Source organism: Mesocricetus auratus, unplaced genomic scaffold (assembly GCF_017639785.1).
Source record: "Mesocricetus auratus isolate SY011 unplaced genomic scaffold, BCM_Maur_2.0 Super-Scaffold_100691, whole genome shotgun sequence".
NCBI lineage: Eukaryota > Metazoa > Chordata > Mammalia > Rodentia > Cricetidae > Mesocricetus > Mesocricetus auratus.
The window spans coordinates 9327557-9350593 of record NW_024429267.1 but is presented as its reverse complement, the minus strand read 5'-3'; the positions used below and the strand labels follow the sequence as shown (position 1 = coordinate 9350593).

Below are 23037 nucleotides of genomic sequence, written 5' to 3'. Positions count from 1 at the left end.
CTTCCAGCACCCATAGGCAGCTCACAACAGTAATATAACTCTAGTTTCAGGGGACACAAAACTTCCCATGGCAAAACACTAATGCATATTTAAAAATAATAATAAAATTAAAAAATAAAGATGACTTAAAATTTTATATACTCATTTTAAAGTGAGGTCACACCTATAAACATACTAACATATTAACAAATGTCTCTGACCAGTTTAGATTTTAGAGTAGTCTGCAAACACAGAAACTCTACTACTAGACCCTGGATCAGCTCTGGGATGCTGATGTCACCTCTGTATTTCCAATAAGGGTTGGTTAAATACCCTTTTGTACACTTTTGGGAATACTGTGTGGTCATTTAAAATTACAGTGTGGAAGTATTGTTTGATTGGGGGAAAACACTCAACATAAAATCAAAAGCACGGATTGTAAACCAGTGGGCCCAGTATAATCTGACTTTTATTTAGTTCTTCATTTTGTTTTCTTTTTGAGACAGGCTTTCACTATTTAGATTCAGTTAGCCTCAAATTCACAGAGATCTACCTACCTCTGCTTCCCACCTGCTGAGATTAAAGTTGTGTGGGCTACATGGAGAAACCATGTCTCAAAAAACAAAAAGCAAAACCAAAAAAATAAAAAATAAAAAGGAATATGTGTCTGTGTATAAGACGGGATCTAGAAGGGTGTTTACCAAAGTTTAGCAGTGATCATCTGAGGGGTGAGGTAATTAATATACTTGCAAAATTCATCATAATGGCCATAAGGGAGGTGCAGTGGTAAAATACATGATGAATGTTGCACAGTCCTTGAACTAGATCAACCAATGACGTCACTTCAGAAGACACTGAGCATGGTGTGGCATAGATCTGTAATCTCAGCACTTTAGAGGTTGATGCAGGAGGATTGCAGTTTTGGAGTTAGCCTAAGTCATATATCAAGGCTTTCAAACCACTATGAGATGTGGGCCTATTTTTCTTTTATAGATGGGCAGTCCAAAGCTCAGACTGGGGCCCAGGTCTGCATCAGTGACCTGTGGAAATGCCGGCTCCTGTGAGTTGCACTCTCTCCATTTGCTCAACTTGGGGACACTGGACAAAGACCTACAGCTTTACATTGAACCTCTGACAGAACCTAACATTAACCTACATTTACATGTTATTAGGGATGGCAGTAGATTTAGGCAAAGAGTCTTTAAGGTTATAAGCCAGAATGTGACCCTTGGCTGACCAGTACTGAAATCCCAGAACATGTACTAAAATCTCTATCCCAAGCAAGTAATATGGCTCAGGGGATAAGGGCAATTGCTGCCAAACTTGATGACCAGAATTTGAGCCTTGAAGCAACCCACATTGACCAAGAGGACTGACTCCCAAAAGTTGTCTTCTGGCCTCCACATGTGTACCTCGGTATTCTTTCACAGTAAACCATCAACCAATCAATGTGAACAACAAAACTCCTCAGTCCCCACCAGAGCTCTACTCATTAGGACTTTCTAGGAACCCTGAAAGCAGCATTTTCTCACCGCTTCCAGATAACCTCTTCTGTGACACTCATTGACAAAGGCGGGTGACCAAGGCTGGGGAATGGAAATCTGTCACTATGCTGTACTTTTATACCATTGCCTAGTTCTATGAGGCAGAGGGTTAACTGCAATCTTTGGGAAGGAAATATTTACTTCTCTCTAAACAACCCAGGCAAGGATAACACCCAGAAAGAGATAGCTACACAAACTGTGATCCCAGGTCTCAGGCAACAAAAGAGCGTTTCTCGTATCTTTCAGCAGCCCTGTATCCAGTTAGCTAAACTGGAGTCAGTTTGGTCTTTGTGAAGGTACTAAACTTGGGTCCTCTGCAAGGGCAACAAGCATTCGTAACTGCTGAGCCCCACTGGGATGATCTTTCTAAAATTGTGAATCACACTCCAGCTACACAGAGAAAACCTGCCTCTGAAAAAAACAAAAAAGAAAAGAAAAAAGTTTCAAATGTTGGCTGAATCCAAACCCACAATGCCTGACATCCTTCCACCCCACCCCTCCTCCTCTCTGTGGGTAGAAATCCCAAGTCTGCTCCGTACTCATGCATTCCATGGAAAACGCGTGTCTCCACTGTCCATGGCAAGGAACCAAGAACCATTTGGAACAGGATGCTGACTCACATCAGCAGACATGCTGACTGAACAAAGAGTGGATTTCGTTTGTTTGATAAGGGCTCAAGAGGCCTCGGGATGGGAGCTGTCTGGTTGGAAAGAAAAGGAAAACTGCCTTGTTGAGGTCACCAGGGGTGGAGGGCAGGTGGGGGACTGCTGGATATCTTGGTATTTTTGACTTAGAAAAAAATCATCTTTACCACAGAGTCTTAAGTATGCCGCAGAAAGGACTGGGCCAGGGACCCAGGGGTACTATGACAATTAATAGCATCCACTTGACAGGATCTAGAACACCTATGAGACCAGCTTCCAGGCAAGTCTGTGAAGGATTACCTGGATAGGGTAAACAGAGGTAGGAAGAGCCACTTTAAATGTGGGCAGCACCATCCCATGGGCTGGGTCCTGAACTGTATGAAATGGAGAAAGTGAGCTGAGCACCAGCGTTGGTCCCTCTCTCTGCTTCATGGCTGTGGATGCAACACAGCTGGGTGCCTCCCATTCCTGCTGCCATGCCTTCCTCACCATGATGGTATACTCTCCAATTGTGAGCCAAATAAACTCTCCTTCCCTTAAGATGCTCTCACCGGGTATTTTTCCCAGAAATGAGAAAAGTAACTGACACAGGAGGCCTCTGCATGAGCAGCAGCAACAGAGGCCATACTCTGCAAAGTGTCTAGGACTCAGGCCGGCATGACCTGGGACACACCGCTTGTCTCCCTTGCCTGGAGTCTGCAGACATAAAACAGGGACCATCGTAAAACTTATTTTGCTAGAACATAAAAAAACTGAGTGAATGATAGGAGGCAAGCCCTTCCCTCTGCTTCTCTGACGCAGACCTAGGCCATGCCTGGATTCAAATACTGGCCTAAGAAAACACAGGGCAGGGAGAAGACAGAGCCATGTTTGCTAATGGCTCCCAGGAGATTAACAGTACAGTTTCTAGGTAAACTATGGAAGCACCAGGAGAGCTAGGAGAGAAAATATATTCACAGGGTAGGGGCTGAGGAGCATCAGGCCTCTGAGGCATGGTGTAGCTGTGGGGCATGGACAGTTCAAGGACAAACTAGCTAAGTACCCAAGAAAGCATTTTAACCCAGAGACCAAACTTCTGTTGATGCCACCCTGGTTAAACTACTGAGAAAGGATGTAAGGCCTGGTCTACTTTGTTATAGGCAAGGGATGCATTAATGATCCAGAATACAGGGTTAGAGCTGTAGCTCGCCTAGCATACATGAAGTCCTGAGTTTGGAACCAAACACCACATAACCCAGTGCTGTGGTGCATACCTGTAATCCTCACACCTGGGAAGCAGGAACTGGAGGGTTAGAAATTTAAAGTCATCCTTGACTAGATAACAAGTTCTAGGCCAGCCTGGGATAGAAGAGACCCTGACTTTAAAACAATAAATCAACAAAACCCTTCTAATGCTCAGAGAATAACTAGTATGCTTCTAAAATCCCATGTAGTACCAGCAGGAAAACACAAAGAGCAAATCCAATCATAAATGAAGTAACACAGCACCTTTTTATGCCCCGCCACTCCAGTCACCTCAAGGAACAGGAAAGGGCAAACCTGGACACTGCAACAGAAACTAGCAGGCCTACTCTTTACTCAAGCCATTGAGCAGATGCCAGATGCCAGATAAGAATCCGGTTTCTTCTGCAGTTTCTAGGTGAAACTGGTATTTGGATCTCCTCAGTGGACAGAAGGGCATTCTTACAAAGAAGAAAGGGCTGAGGAGAGGCAGCCAACAAAGGCTGATGCCAGCAATGAAGGGGGGGCACTGGGGACTCCTTCCCCTGAGTTTTCCAGTCACCTGGTACCTACACGGCTATGCAGACAATGCCCTTAGAGAGGAAAGCTGTGCTCAGGAGTTAAAGCCACTGTAACTCAACAGGGGCCTTGTCTGCCTCTGAGAACAGCTGTAAGATGAGGTTTGGTTTGCAGTGACTCTCAATCCCAAGAGGGAGGCCTCTACAAAGAAAGAGTGGACAGGTTCCCTGCTAGCAGAATGAGATGGCCCCAGGACCAATGAATTCCAAAGGCCTTCCTCAAGGGTGTGCCCCAGAGCAGCAGGGTTTTCTTCAATCTTCACCTCCCCGATCTTAGAAGCAAGAGGTACACCCCAGCCAGTATATCTCCTGGCACTCTCAGAGAATATACTCTCTTAATTGGTCACTCAGCTGCTTGCATCTACCTCCAGGTGTGCAAGCGAAACCAAAATTACTGGTCCTGGCTCACTCTTCAGGGCATAGGAGGGTGGTCTTACAGCCTTGCTGGGAATCTTAGATGGCTCTGTTTTAAAATATAAGAGAAAAGAAGTGCAGAAATTCACTTCTATAGTTGGGCTCACTCATGAGGAGGGGGGCCTTGCCCTTCCGGAGAACACAAATACCGCTCAAATCAAAACTGGCAATAATAGAGCAACTCTGGGCCCTCCCCTCTGCAGACGCCAAAGCTGCTCAGATTCATTGGCACCAATGCTAACTCCAGGGCTGTGCTGTTGCTAATTACCATCTATTTCATGGAGTTGAGATTCATCCTTTTCTAATTTAGCTGACTTTCCTTTCTAGTTATTTGAACCCATATGGTAAACCATCCCCAGCTGTGTTGAACACTCCATAGTATATATTTAACCAAAGGCCATTCTAGACCAAGAGACTACTACAAAGTCTCAGAAACCTCTTGTTAATTAAGCAATATTACTACTTTTGCATGGCTTAACTCAGCGTCTAACTAGACATAAATTACTCAAAGTATTGCACGGTCTACCTCAGGCCAGAGTAAACACATGACAACCTTGCACTGGGTTTAGGTAATGAGAGGAAAACATTCAACATCCTCCAACTAGAAACAAAGCTGGCTTGTGAGAGTGAGCTAAATTTGGCTGGTGAAAATGGATCGAAGCTCATGGGGACCATTCAGTCTTCTGGGTGACACCAAACTCTGTAACGAACAGTTGCTGCCTGTCTTGCAAATACATCTGTGCTCTCTGTGCTCTGATATCGGTACATCTATTATGTGAGTTGTTACCTCCTCACACAATCTCATGGTCCTGAGCATCTTTAAAAGGTTAAGAGAGCTGGAGAGATAGCTCGGCAGTTAAGAGCAGTGGCTGCTCTTCCAGGGGACCTGGGTTCAATTCCCAGCACCCACATGGGACTTTGTAACTCCAGTTCCAGGGCTTCTGACACCCTCACACAGACATAAGTACAGGCAAAACTCCGATGTACAGAAAATAAAAATAAATAAAAAAATTTAAAGGTTAATAAATGAAACCACTTAAGAAAAGACAGATCTAGAAGTTAATAACGGTGTGGCCAGAACTATGATGGAGGCATGAAATGGGAGCACAGGAGGCAAGGAGGTGACCAACTCCACACAGCTGTAATCCCAGTAATGGGGAGCCACAGGGAAGAGATCAATAGCCCTGGCTAGCCTGGGCTACACTGCAAGACCATGACTGGGGGGCTCAGGGAGGGGGACACTAAAGTAGAGTCATGCTCGGCACCTGTTACATACTGAAGTCATATACCTGTGGAGTAGCAAGAGCAGAGGCGCCATCTGCTAAGTGACACTGCCTGGAATAGATGAAGCCAGAAATGAGAACCGTAACAGAAGCAGCAAGGAGGCCCATTTTAAAAGTGAGCCATCAAAATGCCCAAAGGTGAGCTCTCGCAGGTGATGGGGGAAGGGATGGAGAAGAGTTACCAGGGTAGAGCCAGATCCAGATCTCTGCCCACTCCGCCCCTCCTAATGACTGTTCTCATGCCAAGTGTCTGCCCATGCCCAGTCCTCATGTTCAATAGTAACTATTCGGTTCCAGGCAGGATGTCCCGCCTGCTCCTCCCCTTGCTAGCCTGCAAGAGTCCAACCTACCTCGTCTGTGTCAGGCGCAAGGTTACTAGGGAGCAGACAACCATCATCCAGCCTTGGTTTGTGTTTCTATGGACATTCAAGGTTTACCCTGTTTCCTTTGATGTCAAGACAACGCCAGCTCCTGACAAAGCATCTGAGGTGAAGGTGTTCAGGAGTGTCTTAATCACTCCAGATTCCTCATTACTTAAGTGGTGTTACTTATCTGAAATATCAGGGGCATGTTCTTAATGAACTTGTCCTGCCTGTCTCCAGAAAAGCAACGCATAACCATCATGGAAAATTTGGAAAACACAGAAACAGAATATGTTGAAAACACAAGAATCAATAATTCATAATTTCATACAGCTACTAGTACCTTTGGGGTTTTCCCCTTTTTGAGTAAAGATTGTAGCTCTCATAATAGCATGTAGTATACTATATTTTATTGCCATTTTCCTGCACAACTGGCCGAGTTTAAGGTGAATGAATGTTAAAACGAGCATATTAAATTGTCAATATTGGTAGATAAACATCTGCAAAATACACTTAAGACAATACTTGTTAAATCTTTTATTGTAAAGAACATCATACTTAAGAAAACTGTTATTTATTAAAACCACAAGGCACACACACACAAAAAAACCAAATGGCAGTGTGGCCCCAACTGCAGCACTGAGCACTAATGCTGGGGGTTGGGTGGGATCAAAGGAAGAAGAAACAGCTGCCCTCGCTAATGCTGCACCACAAGTGTGATGCATATCTGGGGGCGACAGGATCAGACTGGTCTAAGACAAAGGGATGAATCTAATCCTAACAGCTGGGTGCTGTGACACAGGTTGTGGATGGGCTTTGAAGGACTATGTTCAAATCCAAGCCTGAACCAGGGCCAACAGACATGAAGCATGTTAACTAAGCCTCCGTGGTATCATATGTAAACTGGGAATGGCATCAGAAATTAATCTGAAGGTCAGAGAATTGGGACGCTCCAGAATAGCTCAATGCATTATCTACTCATCATAAGCACCTAATAATATTGGTGAAGACATCCACAGCATGGTGGCAGTGGTGATGTCAGCCACGCTGGTCCACACAGGATTGTGGGAGCCCATGTCTCAGCCCTCAGGGCTTTCCTGCTTGGGAACTATAGTGATTGTCTGCTGACTTGGAGAAGGGCCTGGAAGTATTTTTATTAACGTGAGCGTTTTAGCTGTGGCCAGAGTTCATCTGTGCAATCTTTACATTCCAGTGGGCTAAGAGCTTTCTCACGCAGGGATAAAAAGCACCTTTGTGCTAAGCTTGTAAAAGACACCATCTTTGTCAAATGAGTAAACTATTAACCTCCAGGGTGTTTCTGCAAAGGTATATATGGAGAAATCACAAGAATCACATGCCTAGTAGTGAAAGAGGAATTGTTTTAAGAAAGTGGATTATATGTAGTGTGTGTGTGTGTGAGTGTATGTGTGTGTGTGAGTGTGTGTGTGTACGTTTTAAGATAGCAATTAGTTTCTCTTAGTGGTGTGTGTGTGTGTGTGTGTGTGTGTGTGTGTAGGTGTGTACAAAAGAGTGTGGTGCCTGAATATGGCATCTGATACTCTGGAGCTGGCATCACAGGTGGTTGTGACCCAGCTACACTATGAGTTCAAGGCCACCCTGACAAGGAGAAGACAGGTGCAGGGCCTACCTTTGGTCTTGACAGCCGTCTCGATGTTCAGAGCGTCCCTCTCAGCATCAAAGTTGGTGTAGGGTTTGACTGAGCCATAGGCACTTGGGGGTGTGGAGTGCTGCAATGGGAACACAAACACACTCAACACATGGCAGTGCTCTCAATGAAAGAACACCCCTGAGCCCAGATTCCACGCTCCTGTTTCTCTTCATAATTCTAACCACTTTCACCATAAGTACGTAGGTGTTTACAGGCTACCACACTCCTCTGTCTTTATTTATGTTAGGTTTGTTTTAATACTGGGAATGTAGCTCAATTGGTGGAGTATTTGCCTAACACAGACTAAGCCCTGACTGTCATCTCTCAGCACCATATAAACTGGGTCTGGTAGCCCAAATTTATAATCCTAACACCTTGGAGACAGAGACAGGATGATCAGAAGTTCAAAGTCATCCTTGGCTACATTATAGGTTTGAGACCAGCTTCGGCTACAAGAGACCAAAAAAAAAAAAAAAAGGAAGAAAGAAAATTTTCACTTGTTTCCACAGAGTGTTCTTCACAGACTTCACTAGTTTAGATGATACTATGCTTCTACTCTGCATTTTACTTGTAGTAACAGCTTCAAAGCACAAGGTACCAAGTTAGGGACCCAAAACTAGCATCTGTTCACGTTTCTGAAGAGAAAGAAACTGGTCTAACAAGAATTTGAACAAAGTTAAAACTGTGGAAATGTCTGAAAGATGAGTGTGCACTGCCAAGTGTTAGTACAGGCCTGTGCTGCGTAGATCCCAACTCTTTAAACAGTGAATGCAGGACTGGGGATGGGTCAGTTGGTAGAACGCTTGCCCTGAGTGCCTGAAGCCCTGAGTTTGATCCCCAGTATATGAGTGGGGGTGGTAATCCCAGCACTGGGGAGGTGGAGGCAGGAGAATCCGAAATTCAAAGTTATTATCAGCTACATGGCAAGTTTCAGGGTAGCCTGGGATACATGAAGCCCAGACTCCAAAATAAAAACAAATAAACAAACAAGCTAATGAGCAATGCTAATCCCTGTGCCTCTATGGGCTGTGCAAGGGAAGGGATTTCCTCCAGGTATATGCAGTGACTACCTTTGTGGCACCAAGGTAGGTGTGAGTCAGCCCACATCCTCTTTACTGTGACAAGTTCCTGCTCCTCTCCCTTCTCTGCCTTCTCCAGGATGCCCTCGCCTACCGCTCTGCCTGGCACAATTTCCTTATTGTCTTTTAAATAGTCCTTCCTCTTTGGATGCCTGTCAGAGCCAGCACTTTCCTGTGCGGATGATCTAGAATATTTGCCCACCCCCAAGATAATGGCCTACTTCTCTATCCATTCTCTCTTCTATGCATTTAAGTTCCGTCCTCTTGTGAAGTGTTTCTGCAGGGATAGCCCGCTCACAAATGATGGGCAAGCAATGGGTATGAGTGATGTGACTTTGACTGGTGGATGGTTCAGGACCATCCACCACTGATGCATCTCCTACATGGTGGCTCTTCACCCCGCAATGCCCCATATCACAGCCTCCCTGGTACATAGAATAGGTGATGGTGACTCATGATGGTGACCAGCCTCAGGGTAGCTTCCATGAAGAGTCAGTTGACCATGGTGACATCAATGATCTGCTCACCCACAGGTTTCCTGAGCCAGCCCAGTACCCACACCATTGGGTATCCTTACTAGTGAGATGACTCAAGCAACTGAGAGCCATACTAGAACTTTAAGTTCAGGGTCAGACGCCTGCTAAATGGGGCCAAATGGTAAATCTGGTTCATATTTATAGTTCTGAAACACAAATCATGACCAAAGTTTGCCTTGCCTAATTTCACCACTTTCAGGCATGCTCGACCTTGTGGCATAACATTACTATCTACAAAGTTCATGCTCAAAAATGAGGCAATTGAGTTACAAAATCATGTGCCTTAGTATTTTAAGTAAGTTTACAATTTTGGGTAGGCCCCATCCATACCTATCTTGGGATGCCTGTGGCCTATGGGGCTGTCGGTTGGGCACCAGTGGCTCAGGTAGGGGAATACTCTGGGAAGATTGATGAAGTGATACAGCATACATGAAGAAAATTTCAAGCAAAGTGCTTTCTGGAAATGTGTTTTGCATTTGTTCTTGTTAGCTACAGAAAAAAAGTGGGCAGGAATCTAAGGAAAATTCTGTTCTGATTCTTAACAGGGCAGGCAGCTGGCCATGTGCCCACAAGACACATGGCTCACTGGTCAGGTTGGCATCATTAAGTGAGTGGGAGAAAGGGGTGTGGTCCTGTGGTAACTCCAGAAACATAAAGAAATGGCTAATCAGGTGCCTACAAAATCCGTTTGTCTGAAAATTAAGTTATTAGGTAAAAGTGATCTTTCCTTTGCTTACAATAATGGGCAATATAGGGTGTTTTGTAGTTTAGTCCCATCTCTCCATGCCTACTCCTAGGGTAGAGTAACTTCAAAAACTGACTGAATATCTCTCTTTTATAAACCCTTTGTTTTAAGGGTCTAAGCTAGCCTCACACTTGATACATAGCCAAGGATGACTCAGAACTTTGAATTCTCCTGCCTCCCTGTCCCAAGGGCTGCAATTACAGATGTGCACGCCTGATTTCTGCAGTACTGTGGAAGGAACCTATGGCATCACACCAGCTAAGCTAGACATGTACTCTGCCAACCCGGCCACTGACTTCTCATGAAACTTCATACCAAGAACAATCTAATCATCAAAGACATTAGATAAAATCTGTTAGAGAAACAAATTATATAACAGCAAGACTTGTCTAGGGCCTAACAGCAAGCCAAGTTCCAAGATGAGGGAAGATTTAAATGAGGAAATAATAAAAATGCTTTAATATTCCACACAGTCTGTGTTCAAACAGGCCCAGTCATTTGCATGTTAAGAGAGCAGGTGCCACAGACAACAAAGAATGGCTTCTACACATGACCCAAGTTGTCATCTGTCTTTTGAGTGACTCTTTAAAAGACAAATTTTACTTCTGAGCTTCCTCACAGACAAAATAAAACAATAACAAAGCCCTATGATTAATTATATAATTATTCTTTTTAAAAAGACACATTCTGTTTTATTTTGTAGAAAAGCTTTCCTGGGAGCTAGATTAAACAGAAAAGGAGGGACTTCTGAGACCCCACTCTAACTGAGGAAGTCCTATAGTTGATGGTTGCTTTTAGAGAGAATCGCTTTTTGGGAGGGATGTGGTCACTGGCAGGTTATCCATAGTTCAATGGATGCAGACTCATGCACACATGGGCAGCACTAATGGGACTCAGGGAGTTAATAATTAATAATAATAATAATAATAATAATAATGCCATAGGCCATTGCATAGAAGAATATTCCAGATATTCTAAGAAGCCTAAAACACACTGGAATTGTTTTTTGACATGGCTGAAGCTTATGATAAATAAAGCATTAAGGCTTGACATTAAAAACTTGCATGTCACCAAAGCAATAATTACCACTCATGGAGTAAGTCTGATAGAGCACAATTCCAACCATTTCCTTCTCCATGAGGCTGTCCAAGTCTCATTCGATGCCAAAAAATGTTTTAGCACCATGACATTTATTTCAAATGAAACTGCTAGGAACAGTTAAAGCAATGAGTAACTGGGGCCCAGTGGAGACATCTAATAATGACTGAATTATGGCTCCATTTTCCTTGTGTATACAGAGAGATCATAGCATAGTTCAACAGATGTCCAATTTGTAAAATCACACAAAGTGAGAGATTAGATACTTACATCACCCTCCAAGCTGAGCTTGCACAGGATTTCATGGACAGTAGACATTTTGAAAAAGAAGCTGAAAAAAAAAATACAAAGTCTTTTAAAAGGCAGCTTTCTTTCCCCCAAGCACAGCAACTTGTCACTAACGTCTGCTTGGACAATTGCACCAGAGGCTGTTAAAGCAAGCATTTTTTCAAGCAAACAATTCTCAATCTTATCATTGAGAAAATTAAAGCTTAGAGATAGGTGCCTTAGGTTGGGGATGGATTACTAAACTAGTCTGTCTCTTGCTCTGGTTAAACAGGACCCGGAGGGTCTGGTCTGTGAATGCAAAACCTAAAAGTTTCCTGTGACAAGCACCACCCATTCAAACAGGGAATGGGCTTTTCTGTCAAAAGCAATAAGCATATCAAAACTGTCATTACTTATGTGCCACTCTCAAGTGACTTCCCATAGTAAGAAGCAGATGAGCTGGGATCAGTAGTGATTCCATGTTGGCCTGATCCCAATAGAAAACTTAATATTAGCCCACAACCATTTCCTCCGGCAATACTCACAATATGCTGGGGCTAGGAGATGGGCTGAGGCTAGGTTATGGGTTTGAGCATAACATGCATGCCTTATGAGCATAAGAGCCTTAGTTTGACCCCTATAACCCACGTGAAAAAGTCTGGGAGATGGGTGGATCTCTTGGGCTCAGTGGTCAGCTAGTTCAACCTAATCAGCAAGGCTCAAGCCAATGAGAGTTCTTGCCTCAAAAACCAAGGTGGGTAACACCAGAGGAGAAATGACACCTAATGGTGACCTCTGGCCTCCACACACATGTGCACCCAAGCACACAAGTATGTACACTGGTAAACACATGCAAAGAGAGTATTAAACTGTTTATAAAATGCAAATAGACCAACTTTTGATACGAACACATCTCACTGAAGCTGACCTTGTATTTAAGATTTAGAGCAGTTGCTATATCATCACCTTCCATCGAACACATCAGTCGGAGCTGCCATACTGATGAATGGCCTTTCCCTGTGTGTGGACTGAGTTGTCAGAGTTGATAACCCCATATACCCAGCCCCCACCACCAAGAGTGACTCCTACCGAGACAAGACAAGTCATTCTGCGTCATCACCCTAAAGAAGAGCACAACATGCAGCCACCTCCCCAAAAGGTTGACAACAGTATTTGCACTAGCAGTGCCCTTGGTACTTGCCGGAATTAAGTTCTCTATTCTCTTCAAGGAGCCCTCTTTGCCTAGATGCTTTCATAAAACTGCTTTGAAGACAATATATGACACAGCCATTTGGCAACTTACAGGAACACTCTGAACTAAGTGAATTCTAGGCTGTGGGAGGTGGGAGGTCAGGGAGAGAGAGTCACCTTTATTTGTGGTCAAGATGTATTTTGAAAGATGCTCACTGTTCCTCCCTCAAGCCTTTTAAGCCAGACTTGGTCTGAGAGTTTCCAGAGCAGGTATCATCTGCCTTGCAGGCTTCCAGACTAAGGAATTAAAATGCAAAGCAGAACGAAACAAATGAAAACCGCCAGCTGACCGTCCAAGTGCCACAGTTGTGTCCACTAACATGGTGTGGATGCAACTCCATGTATAGTCAATGAGGCTCCTCCCCCAGCTCTACTGTTCAGGCGATTTGAGCCACACAAGCACCGCAGGATTTTATTGAGTTGTCTTCCAAGCTGTCTTCCCAGCCTGAGTGCTGCTTTGCAGACAGCTTCCCACATGGAGCCCCCTACCCCCAGTACTGTGCAGATCAAAGACAACCTGATGTACCACTTTACACTCTCTGTTCCTGTTAATTCTTCTCCCACAGCCTCGACTCCTTGAGAGGACAAATAAGAGGGATTTTTTGGTGCCCCACAAATCTTCCTTTCTGTGCCAGCATTTATAATCATCTGTTCTTTCATCAACTTGGTCTTCCCTACTGCTACCAACTCAATCCCCCATCTGATCTTGTCAGATAGCTAGAAATCAAGGCCAGTGCTTCCTCTACCTCCAAGGGAGCACAGCCTTCAAAGATTAGCATCAGGACCCAGCCACACCTCCCTCTATCCATTCCCCACAAAAGATTCGCACTTAGAGTGCTCCTTGACTTAGCTTTCTCCAAGAGGTTTACTTTCTCTCTGGTGCCTGTCCTCACTCCTCTCTCTCTCTCTCTCTCTCTCTCTCTCTCTCTCTCTCTCTCTCTCTCTCTCTCTCTCTCTCTCTCTCTCTCTCTCTCTCTCTCCCCCACCCACACACCACTTAAAACAGGGTGTCATGGAGCTTGAGAAATGCTCAGTGAATAAGGTGATGTCCACACAGGTGTAAGGATCAGAGTTCAGATCCCTAGCACCCAGCTAAAAGTCAGATGGGTGTGACAGTCCACCTGTAATTCCAATGCTCTTGAAGCAGAGACAGGAGATCTCTTGAGTAAGATGGCTAGTCTAGCTAAATGGGATAGCTCCCCCTTCTTCAGGAAAGCCTGCCTCAGTTAATGAAAATGGAACACAATCAAGAAAACAGTGATATCAAACTCTGAACTCCATGTGCATGTAAACATATATGTGTGTATGTATATCCATACCTGCACCCTCATGCATGCACACACATGTACACACACCACACAACGGAAAGAACAAAAAGCCAGGATGTCACTATGTAGCCCAGGCTGGCTTTGAACTCATCATCTTCTTGCCTGGGATTATAGGTGTGTCTGGTCACACCTGGCTCTAACTATATTTTACCGAACTCTGTGCATTCCTCAAGTCACCACTACTTTGGCATTGCTCCGATAAGGTCAGAAGAGCCCCCATTTCACATAGCTCTCCCCAGCCTTTCTATGGGAATTCCTTCATTCATTCAGCATTGAGTGCCCTCCACTTGAGAAGCACTGAAATAGCACATAGTAAATATGACTCAAAGTTGGAAGTACACTTTGCCTCACTTTGGCTACCAAGGCTCAAATCCCTATACAAAAGAAAAATACGTATTTCCACCAACTAGGTGACAGACGTGTGTGTGTGTGTGTGTGTGTGTTCAAATGTACCTGTGTGTTCATGCAGGTGTACTAGATGGTCCATGCATTTGTGTGCAAACAAAGAAGCCAGAAGAGGACACTGGTACCCCCTCTACCACTCTCCATCTTTTCCTTTGGAAGCAGGGTCTCTCTCCCGACACCTGAAGCTTGCACGATCTGGAGTAAACTGAAAGTCAACAATGCAGACATCCTCCTGTTCCCACCCACTTCAGAGCTGGGACACCTGGTTTGCTACCTTTCTGCTGAGCTTTGAAGTCTGGCCCTTATTGCACAGCAAGCACTCTTTACCACTTAGTCATCTCCCCAGCCCCCAGACATGCACTTAAGAACAGTTTTTAATATAAGTCACATTTCTATTACAACCTTTCTGCACCAAAAAAAAATCCAAAAATATCATAATAACCCCAAAGTCACAGAGACTGACAAGCAACATCTAAGTGCCTATATCCATAAATATTTCCTAGCTCATGCAAGTTTAATGGCAACTCTACTTTATCTTAGGAATAACATACGGCCTGTGTTTCTCCGCTTCACCCACTCCCCTGGCTGTGCAGTTCCTCTGAATAGGGCCGATTAGTTGCTAGAACAAACATCGAGTGCTGCCTCTCACTGAGATTGCTAAAACTTTAGTTTGACTAGTGAGAATAGGACAGTGTGTTGTGACTCCTGGGGTCAGAAAAAGGCCTTTGCAGTTCCGGTGAGGTTTGAAGACCCTGGTAATGGACAGGTCAGTACACAGACTCCGGAGTACGTGAACACCCAGACTGCACTCAAGGGATGAGGCATCCGTCCTCCGCCGCAGATTCCCACCTGTGATGGAAAATCTTTGCTGTTGACTTGAGTGGATTTAGATTTACCATGGAAACAAACCTCCAGGTGATCTGTGAAGGATTTCCTAGTTTAGGGTCATTAAAATGGGAAGACCCGTCTTAAATGTGAGTGGTACTATGCCAGGAGCTTTTGTCATAGACTGCATTAAAAAAAAAAAAGACAGTATGCCGAGAACTGGCATTCATACCTCTCTGCTTCCTGACTGTACGTGCAACGTGACCAGCTGCTTCCTCCCGCTCCTGCCGCCATGCCTTCCCTGCTATTATGGACTGTATGCACTTAAACTGTAAGCTGAAGTAAGCCCCTTGTCCTTCAAGGTGCTTGTAGTTAGGTCACAGCAGCCAGAAAAGTAACTAATACACCACTTGTGTGGGAGACATTTGGGACTGTTAGCCGTGGTCCACAGCAGGCTAGGGCTGCAACCCGGGACCTCTGAGTTCTCTGCCTTTGCCCTTTGGATCTCTCCCCAGCGCTCTTCACTGGAGAGGTTAGGTCACAAAGATAAAGGAAGCAGAGTAGCTCGGTCTAATGGTGAGGCCTCTTTGTGAACCAGAGGAACATGTCAGGGGTGGAGAGAGTAGGGGCCTGGGGAGGGAAACATCCCCAGTGTACCTCAGGAATACAAGGGGACAGGTTTGTTAAGAAGCCATGTCCATGTGGTGATCCCAAAATCCAGGACCTGAATGAATGGTGCAAAGTTTGGCTACAGAAATGGTGGAAGGTGTGAGAGTCAAGGCGATTAGACTCAAAACTCATATTTACCTGTTTAATAAAACACAAGATCTAAAATGGGGTTGACAAAAGCCAGGTGTGAAGGGACATGCCTGTAATCCCAGCTCTTAGGAGGCAGAGGTGGGAGGAGAAGGGTCACCCTTGGCTACATATTGAGTTTGAGGCTAGCCTGGGCTACACAAGATCCTGGCTTTAAAAAAGCAAACATTAGCTGGGCGGTGGTGGCGCACGCCTTTAATCCCAGCACTCGGGAGGCAGAGGCAGGCGGATCTCTGTGAGTTCGAGGCCGGGCTGGACCGACAGCCTCCAAAACAATACAGAGAAACCCTGTCTGGTAAAAACCAAAAACCAAAACAAAACAAAAAAACATTAGTCGCCTTGCCATGTAAGAGGATCCTCCCTGAACTAACTCCTGACTCCACAATGTAAAATTTGGGGTGCCTTCAGAGCAGATTTTGGCACTTCGTGCCCCCAGATTTGCATCTCTTTGTAGCTCCTCGGCCTCACCCAGCTGACCAACTAGTCTCAACCTGCATACCAGAAAGAACTATCAGGTGAGCCATCTGTTGACGAGAACACTCTATGCCAGGGCCTTGGCTCCCAGGGAGGGCTGGGACCTAACTACCATGTGAACAGGGCCCTTTCTCAGGCAGATGTTTCTGTTTAAGAAAATAAACCAGCCCAGTCCAGGGAGACTCTGAAAGCCACACCCCACTCCAGCCAATCTGAAGTAGCGCCCCACACTGGTGAGAAAAGAGGGACTGCCCTAGCTCCTCCCTAAATGAAGGGAACAGACTGTCTCCTGTGGCCTTGAAAACAATAAATGAGGCTTAGCCTGCTTGCACAAGGCTCTCAGGAGACAAAGCTTGGCAGTAATGGAATCTGTGGAGCTGTTGTAAGGCCAGTCATTTACATGTAACAGATAATCTGTTTTACAAATAATTTACCGTTTTGTCTTAAAAAAACCTAATAACTAGATATTATTATTGTTATTGTTTTGTTTCAAAAATGCAGTTACAATGATGACCAGAATGTACAAATGAAGTTGTTTTTAACCTTTCTACTGCAAAAGAAAAAATGAAACACAAACGTTTGCCAAAAAAAAGTTCAAGAAAGGATCTCACAGGCAATGCTGTAAAGAGCAAAAATACATTTCACTGAGTGAAAAAAAATGCTAGTTCCAGAAAGCCTAGATATTAATTTGCACCAAAAAATCCCAAGAGCTTGTTGGGACAGGGCTGGTCTGTAGAGAATCCAACCCAGCAGTTTCAGAGACACACCCACTTGGAGAGTAGTTGAAAAAAACACAGCATGTTGTTGAGTTACCCCAAAACAGATGCCTAGCAACCACAATGAACCAATCGGGGATTGGAATGACTCCAAACCAGGATTCTAAAGTCAAAATGGGTGGGGGTGGGAATGTGGAGGGCTGGGTTTCCCCACTACTGCCCTTAATACCTTACTGTAGTTCCTGGACACCACAGTGTACAAACCACGTTGGGATTTTAAACAAAAAATGCATGAATGATGGGGGAGTTCCCACTGTACCCCACCCTCCACCCCCTAAATCATCTTTAGTTAACAGAACCTTCTTGAAGGCTCATACTTTCCCCCTTCGTTTTATGGTTCTGATTAATGCTTGAGTCACAGGGCCAAGTCAAGCCCCGGGATTCCTGGAATTCTGCCCATGGCCTTGATCAGACTCAGCAAGAGGCCCCTGCAGCGCTTGCTCTAGCCTGTCCCTCTGGTTGTCTGATCTGAACCAATATTTGCTAGCTACAGATACTGGCAATTCTTGGTTTGGGAGCCCCTCCTGATGACTTGGAGTGGGTGGGCAGAGACCAGCATGGAAGAATGATGTCATTTGGCATGAGACACCTTCAGGGTTGGGAAAGCAGCCTGAGAATCTACAATTCAATCTCAGTGTCTTATGGCCCACATATTAGGCTTTCAAAAGGGCTCAGCTGCCAGAAAAAAGGTTAAAGTTCAAGACAATCCCCTATACTCTGAACCTACCTCTCAGTTGAAGTCTGTTGTTTCTTCTCTCTCTCTCTCCCTCCCCCTCCCCTTCTCTGTCTTTAGACAAGGTCTCTCATTTAGCACAGGCTAGCCTCAGTCTCACTAAGTAGCCAAGGATGACCTTGAACTTGTGATCCTCTTGCCTCCCAATTTAATGTGGTGCTGTGGAAGGAACCCAAGACTTGTGCATGTTAGGCAAGGACTCTACCCACTGAGCAACACTGTCAGTCCTTCAATACTGTCTTTGCACAAATGCACACTCACACATGCCCTCTTCACACAAGTCAGGCAAGATCAATAACTCTCCTCTCAGCCTGCTCAGGACTGTCTTCCCCTCTACCTGGAGCATGCCATCTTGATCAGTGGGCATCTAAGTGAGGCTTCAAGCTATAGAGAATCATAACAGGCATCTCCTTCTCAAATGCCCTCCTTACCCAGTCCTCCTGGTATTCTTTGTGTATTTGTGAAATACCAGAGTTGAGTGTTCGGAGGACACCTTCCACACTGTCCAGCCATGGGAATTTTGACTTATTCTTTTGTCCTGACCATTGGTCTGACAGTGCCTGGAATATAGTAGTGGTTCGATGGCAAGTTGGAATGGTTCACACACTGGGTCTTTCTGTTTTAGGTCTACTTCATTATTTCCCAACATAGTCTCCTTTCTCAATTTCCTTTCTTTACCTAAGACTGAATGTTTAAAATCCAGGCCCAGTTCCACCCATTCAGACCTGGGAGCTCCCATTCCCAGCCTCTGAGCATCTTCAGACAGCCTGGCAGATCATGTTAGGATAGCCTCTCTCCATTTGTTATAAGCAGCTGGTACCCAGCCCCATCTCCACATTATCTGAATGCTCTGGACAGCATGGGAATCACAGCATCCACGAGAACAAGCAGAGAGCCAGAAGGCAAAGAGGTAGCCCAAGGAAGGCAGAAGAACCGCGTGGTCTTGGAACTCCTCTGAGCTATGAGTGTCCTCTGGGTGTGGCCAGGAGACAAAGGGCATATACAAATGGTTCTATGTCATGGCCACTCCTTGTGGTCAAAGCGCCTGATCTGATTTTGAACTCAGACTGCTTGGGTGCTGCAGAGGGGTACCCTATGAAGACCTGAGCTCAGATGATTTAAGGAGATCAATGTGCTCACTAATGGGAACATCTGGAAATCATGTCGCTGGAACCACCCAGAATCATAAGTCCCCTCAACAACACGGATAGGGGCCGCCTCTGGTAACAAAAGGAAAATCACGCCAGACGGAGAATGGGTGGAAAGAATTTCTGTTAAGGACTGGAATTTCCTCCCTGGTGGCAGGCCCACAGCTAGAGAAGGGTGTGGCTTGGAGGGTTATTTGTAGGTGCAGAAAAGGACAACAGCCAACTTCTACTCAAGTCTCTCAGTTGATTGTGCTGAGCAGGTTAAATCCAGTTTATTTAGATAGCTCCATGTCCAGGTCTGTGAAACAGAAAATCTAAAAAGCAAGGACAGTGTTTGTATGTGCAAGTACACAGTGAGTGGATATGCATGCGTGTGTGTCTAGTCCACTGCTGTATCCTCAGCACCATGACTGTGACTGGGACACAATAGGTACCTAAAAGACAGTTTGTAAGACACTTGGATGCTTAAAGCAGCCCGCAGTGCCTGGGACTCCTTTTGTAATACACCCACTTTTCCCTGGTGAAACAGGTCCTGCTCCCAGCACAAGCCAAGAGTTAGAGCCAAAGTTCCCCATCAACCCTCACACAGATTAATGCAGGCCCAAAGGTGCAGAGAGAGAGAGAGAGAGAGAGAGAGAGAGAGAGAGAGAGAGAGAGAGAGAGAGAGAGAGAGAGAGAGAGAAGTGTTCTCAAAAATCAATAGCAATTTAGGAGAGTGCCTGCCTTGCCAGGAAAACTACTTAAATCGGAACTTAGCCAGGAAGCCAGTGACCAAAACTGCATGTGTAATGCCAATCAATAGGGTATTTTAATAGCTCAAAGACACAGGATGTGAAACACTGAGGCTCCAGTCCAAACCCAAGCTCTCAGTCAAAACCTTAAGTGCCACCTGGCTAGTTAGCAAAACTTCCTGAACCTCTCTCTCTACCACACCAAACAGAAACCCACGACAGAAAGGTGCACACCTAGGAGGTTGCCCCAGCTACAGCAGAGGCCATGGGCACTTCTAAAGAAACCCTCGGATCTAAGGCGAGCAGTGGACTCAGTGGAAGAGGCCAGGACTCTGCCCTGATCTCATCTGCCATCTTCGGGTTCCCTGACTCAGCCCCACAGGCTTCGGCTGGGCCCAGCCCACACCGGAATGAGGAGGAAGTGAGTGAGGAGGAAGGCTGCTCCAAAGCCAACGCGGCACATCAAGGGACACAGGCAGCAAGAAGGTGGCAGGGAAGCAGGCAAAAGAAACCAGAGAAGGGGGCAAAGACACAAGTTTTCAATTAACACCATTTAATCAAATCTATATTTAAAACTAAGGGGAGAAAATGCTGTAAACCACATCAGTGATTTATTCTTCCTACCCACAGACCACCCCTCACCGTCCCAATTTGTATCCTGCTCCCTGCCATGAGGCAGCACTCAGATACAGTGCAAATTAATTTGGGGGTGTGCTAGCATAGGATTCCAAACACCTTCTATAGTGTTCTTGGGTGAGGGCTTGGGGAATGGCTTCCCAGTCCAAGATGCAGACTCACCTAATAATATCCCTGTATGTTACAGGCTGAGGACCTTGGATTCCAAGAGTTTATGGTTGTTGTTAAGGGCTGGGACTGAATATGGAAAATTACTACACAAATCTTTCCGGTTTGGGGAATAAAAGCCTGGATTTTGTGTACCCTAGTGGGGTACTCTACCAATGAACTAGAAAATCAGCTCTTGGATTTTTTTTGTTTGTTTGTTTTTTGAGACGTGGACGGGGTCTCACTCTGTAGCTCAGGCTGGATTCAAACTCAGGATCTTGCTGCCTCCGTCTTCTGAGTTTTGTTTGAGATTGCCGCTATGTCTCAAGTAACAGATTTTTTCTTTTTCATTTGTACAACGCTGTGTTTTCAGTGTGCTTTACTTATCTATTTTTGAATGAACTTGTTTTCGGAAACCTTCAATAACTCAGTGTGGGTGGCGCTAAGAACAAAAGTTCGGAAACCACTTTTATAGATAAAGAAACTTCTGGAGCCACAGCCCTCCATGCCAGCATTGGAACCTGCGGCCCAGGAGCCACGCCCTTTTCTACAGACCGTGTTAACTGACTCATGGCGGCATCAGTGCAGTCAAAGCAACTTTCCCTAGAGAAACACCCGGGGATACTTCTTTCTTTACAGTCTAGAGAGTGACAAACTCCTCAGAAAGAATAGGGTCTGAGGTCGCTGTCCTACCAGACAATCTAGAGTTTGCGACAAAGACTAAGCCGAAATTGTTTTGTGGCTAAAGAAGGAGACCAGGAATTCAAGACTTGAAGTTCTGGTGCCCCCGCCCCGGACCTCGCCCCGTACCCCGCTCCGACTTCACAAATGTATGTTAGTCAGTATCAAGGAAATGCACCTGAAATTGCAGGAGTTATGGTTCAGAGCGAGAGGATTCAGTTCGGAAGGCGGAGGTGAAAAGTCCATAGACTCCTCACTGCTGGGCCACAGGCAGGCTCCCCAGCGGCCACACCCAGTGCCCCATTGGCACCTAGCACCTCTGGAATGCTGCGCCCCTCGGTTCCCCGCCCCACGCAGGGTCTTCCTGCTTCCCAGGGGACCTCAAGGGGAAGAACGGCCCCCCTCCACCTCTGCCCTGAATCCCCTAGGCGTGGCATGCAGAGACATATCACGACCCCACGCGGGACACTTTGCAACTCTGCTGCAGGACCCGCAGATCGCCCAGGGGGATGGGTCCTTCTCCCTGCCTCCCAGGGTCCCCGTCGTCGGAGCCTGCCCGCTCCCTGTTCAACACCAAAACCCTGAGGCCATAGCGGGTGACCGGGCCGCGCCCCACTTACCTGGGCCGGGTGCCTAGCGCTGAAAACCTCCCCAGAAACCGAGCGTCCCGGCTGGGCTGGGTGGGGCTTTTATACCCGCCCCATCCTCCCTGCGTAAAGCCGCCACGCCTTCCCTCCCCTCCCCTCCCCGGCCTGTTCCCACCCTGCTCTGGGTGACTCACCCTCCCTGGAACGCTGCCCAGGCCTGGCCCTGCCCTACGTGACAGCCTCACCACCTCCCCAGGCCCATCAAGCCTCCACCCTCCCTTACCCCCCTTACTCCTAGGGTACGGGACCCAGTGGCCAGCCTGGCTCTGGGTTATTAAGATTTCAGCAGACTGGCTTGCCCAATTCACTTCTTCTTTTGCTTCTTGGCTTCTAGGTGAGGTAATTGAGGGTAGAATTGTGTCAAGACACACATATTTGGATTTCCCTAAGCTAGGCTGTTGGCACCCGGCTCTCCATGACTGTCTGCAAACATTAGTTTAACCTCTGGTCACCAGATGGAGGAGCATGGGGTGGGCAGTTCATCTAAAACCACCCTAGAGAGTCTAATGGGTCTTGGAAATTGCATGGAGGCCTCCAAGCAGTCAGGGTGACGCAGAGGTAAGGCCCCCAGGTGCCTCCTTCCCCCAGACAGCAGTACTTCAGAGTACTCTATATCCCAGGACCTCCTACTGTCTTTCCTAATGGTAGGTTATTGGGCTTTTGTTTTTCTCATTCCCTTGACCAATTGCTTCTCTGGGTTTTATTTTTTTCCTAGCCTGATTTTCTGGGTCAGTCACACGGACAATACAGGAGTGAACTATGTTTATGTGTGACTGCCCATACTGCATCAAACCTCAGGCTAACAGAAGAATCCAGAACACCTTTCACACTGGGTCTTTAAGTTGCACATTTCACCTCTCTCTTTCTCCTGATGCTAATGGTTCTTTATCATCTCTCCCATCTATTTGTGTGAGCCTGCGGTTCACATGTGGAAGCCAACCAGATGTCAGCCTCAGGGATGCTGCTCCTCAGGAGTTATTTGAGACAAGGTCTCTCTTTGGCCTGCAGCTCACAAATGAG

General features: G+C 45.9%; 1 protein-coding gene across 2 annotated transcripts in view; it reads right to left on the bottom strand.

Annotated features, from left to right (window-relative positions):
- Positions 1-22070, bottom strand: part of Anxa2 (annexin A2) — a 38676-nt gene extending 16606 nt beyond the window's left edge. The window contains exons 1-3 of one of the 2 annotated variants that reach the window (XM_005075483.4): positions 21991-22070; positions 11423-11483; positions 7674-7773 (exon numbers count right to left, since the gene is read on the bottom strand). In XM_005075483.4, coding sequence (XP_005075540.1) covers positions 7674-7773; positions 11423-11470 — 148 coding nt within the window. In that variant the 5' untranslated portion in view covers positions 11471-11483; positions 21991-22070. Of the gene's footprint in view, positions 1-7673; positions 7774-11422; positions 11484-12787; positions 12894-21990 lie in introns of those variants that run through there. The other variant, XM_021230350.2, reaches the window with a different exon arrangement.
- Positions 22071-23037: the final 967 nt, after the last annotated feature.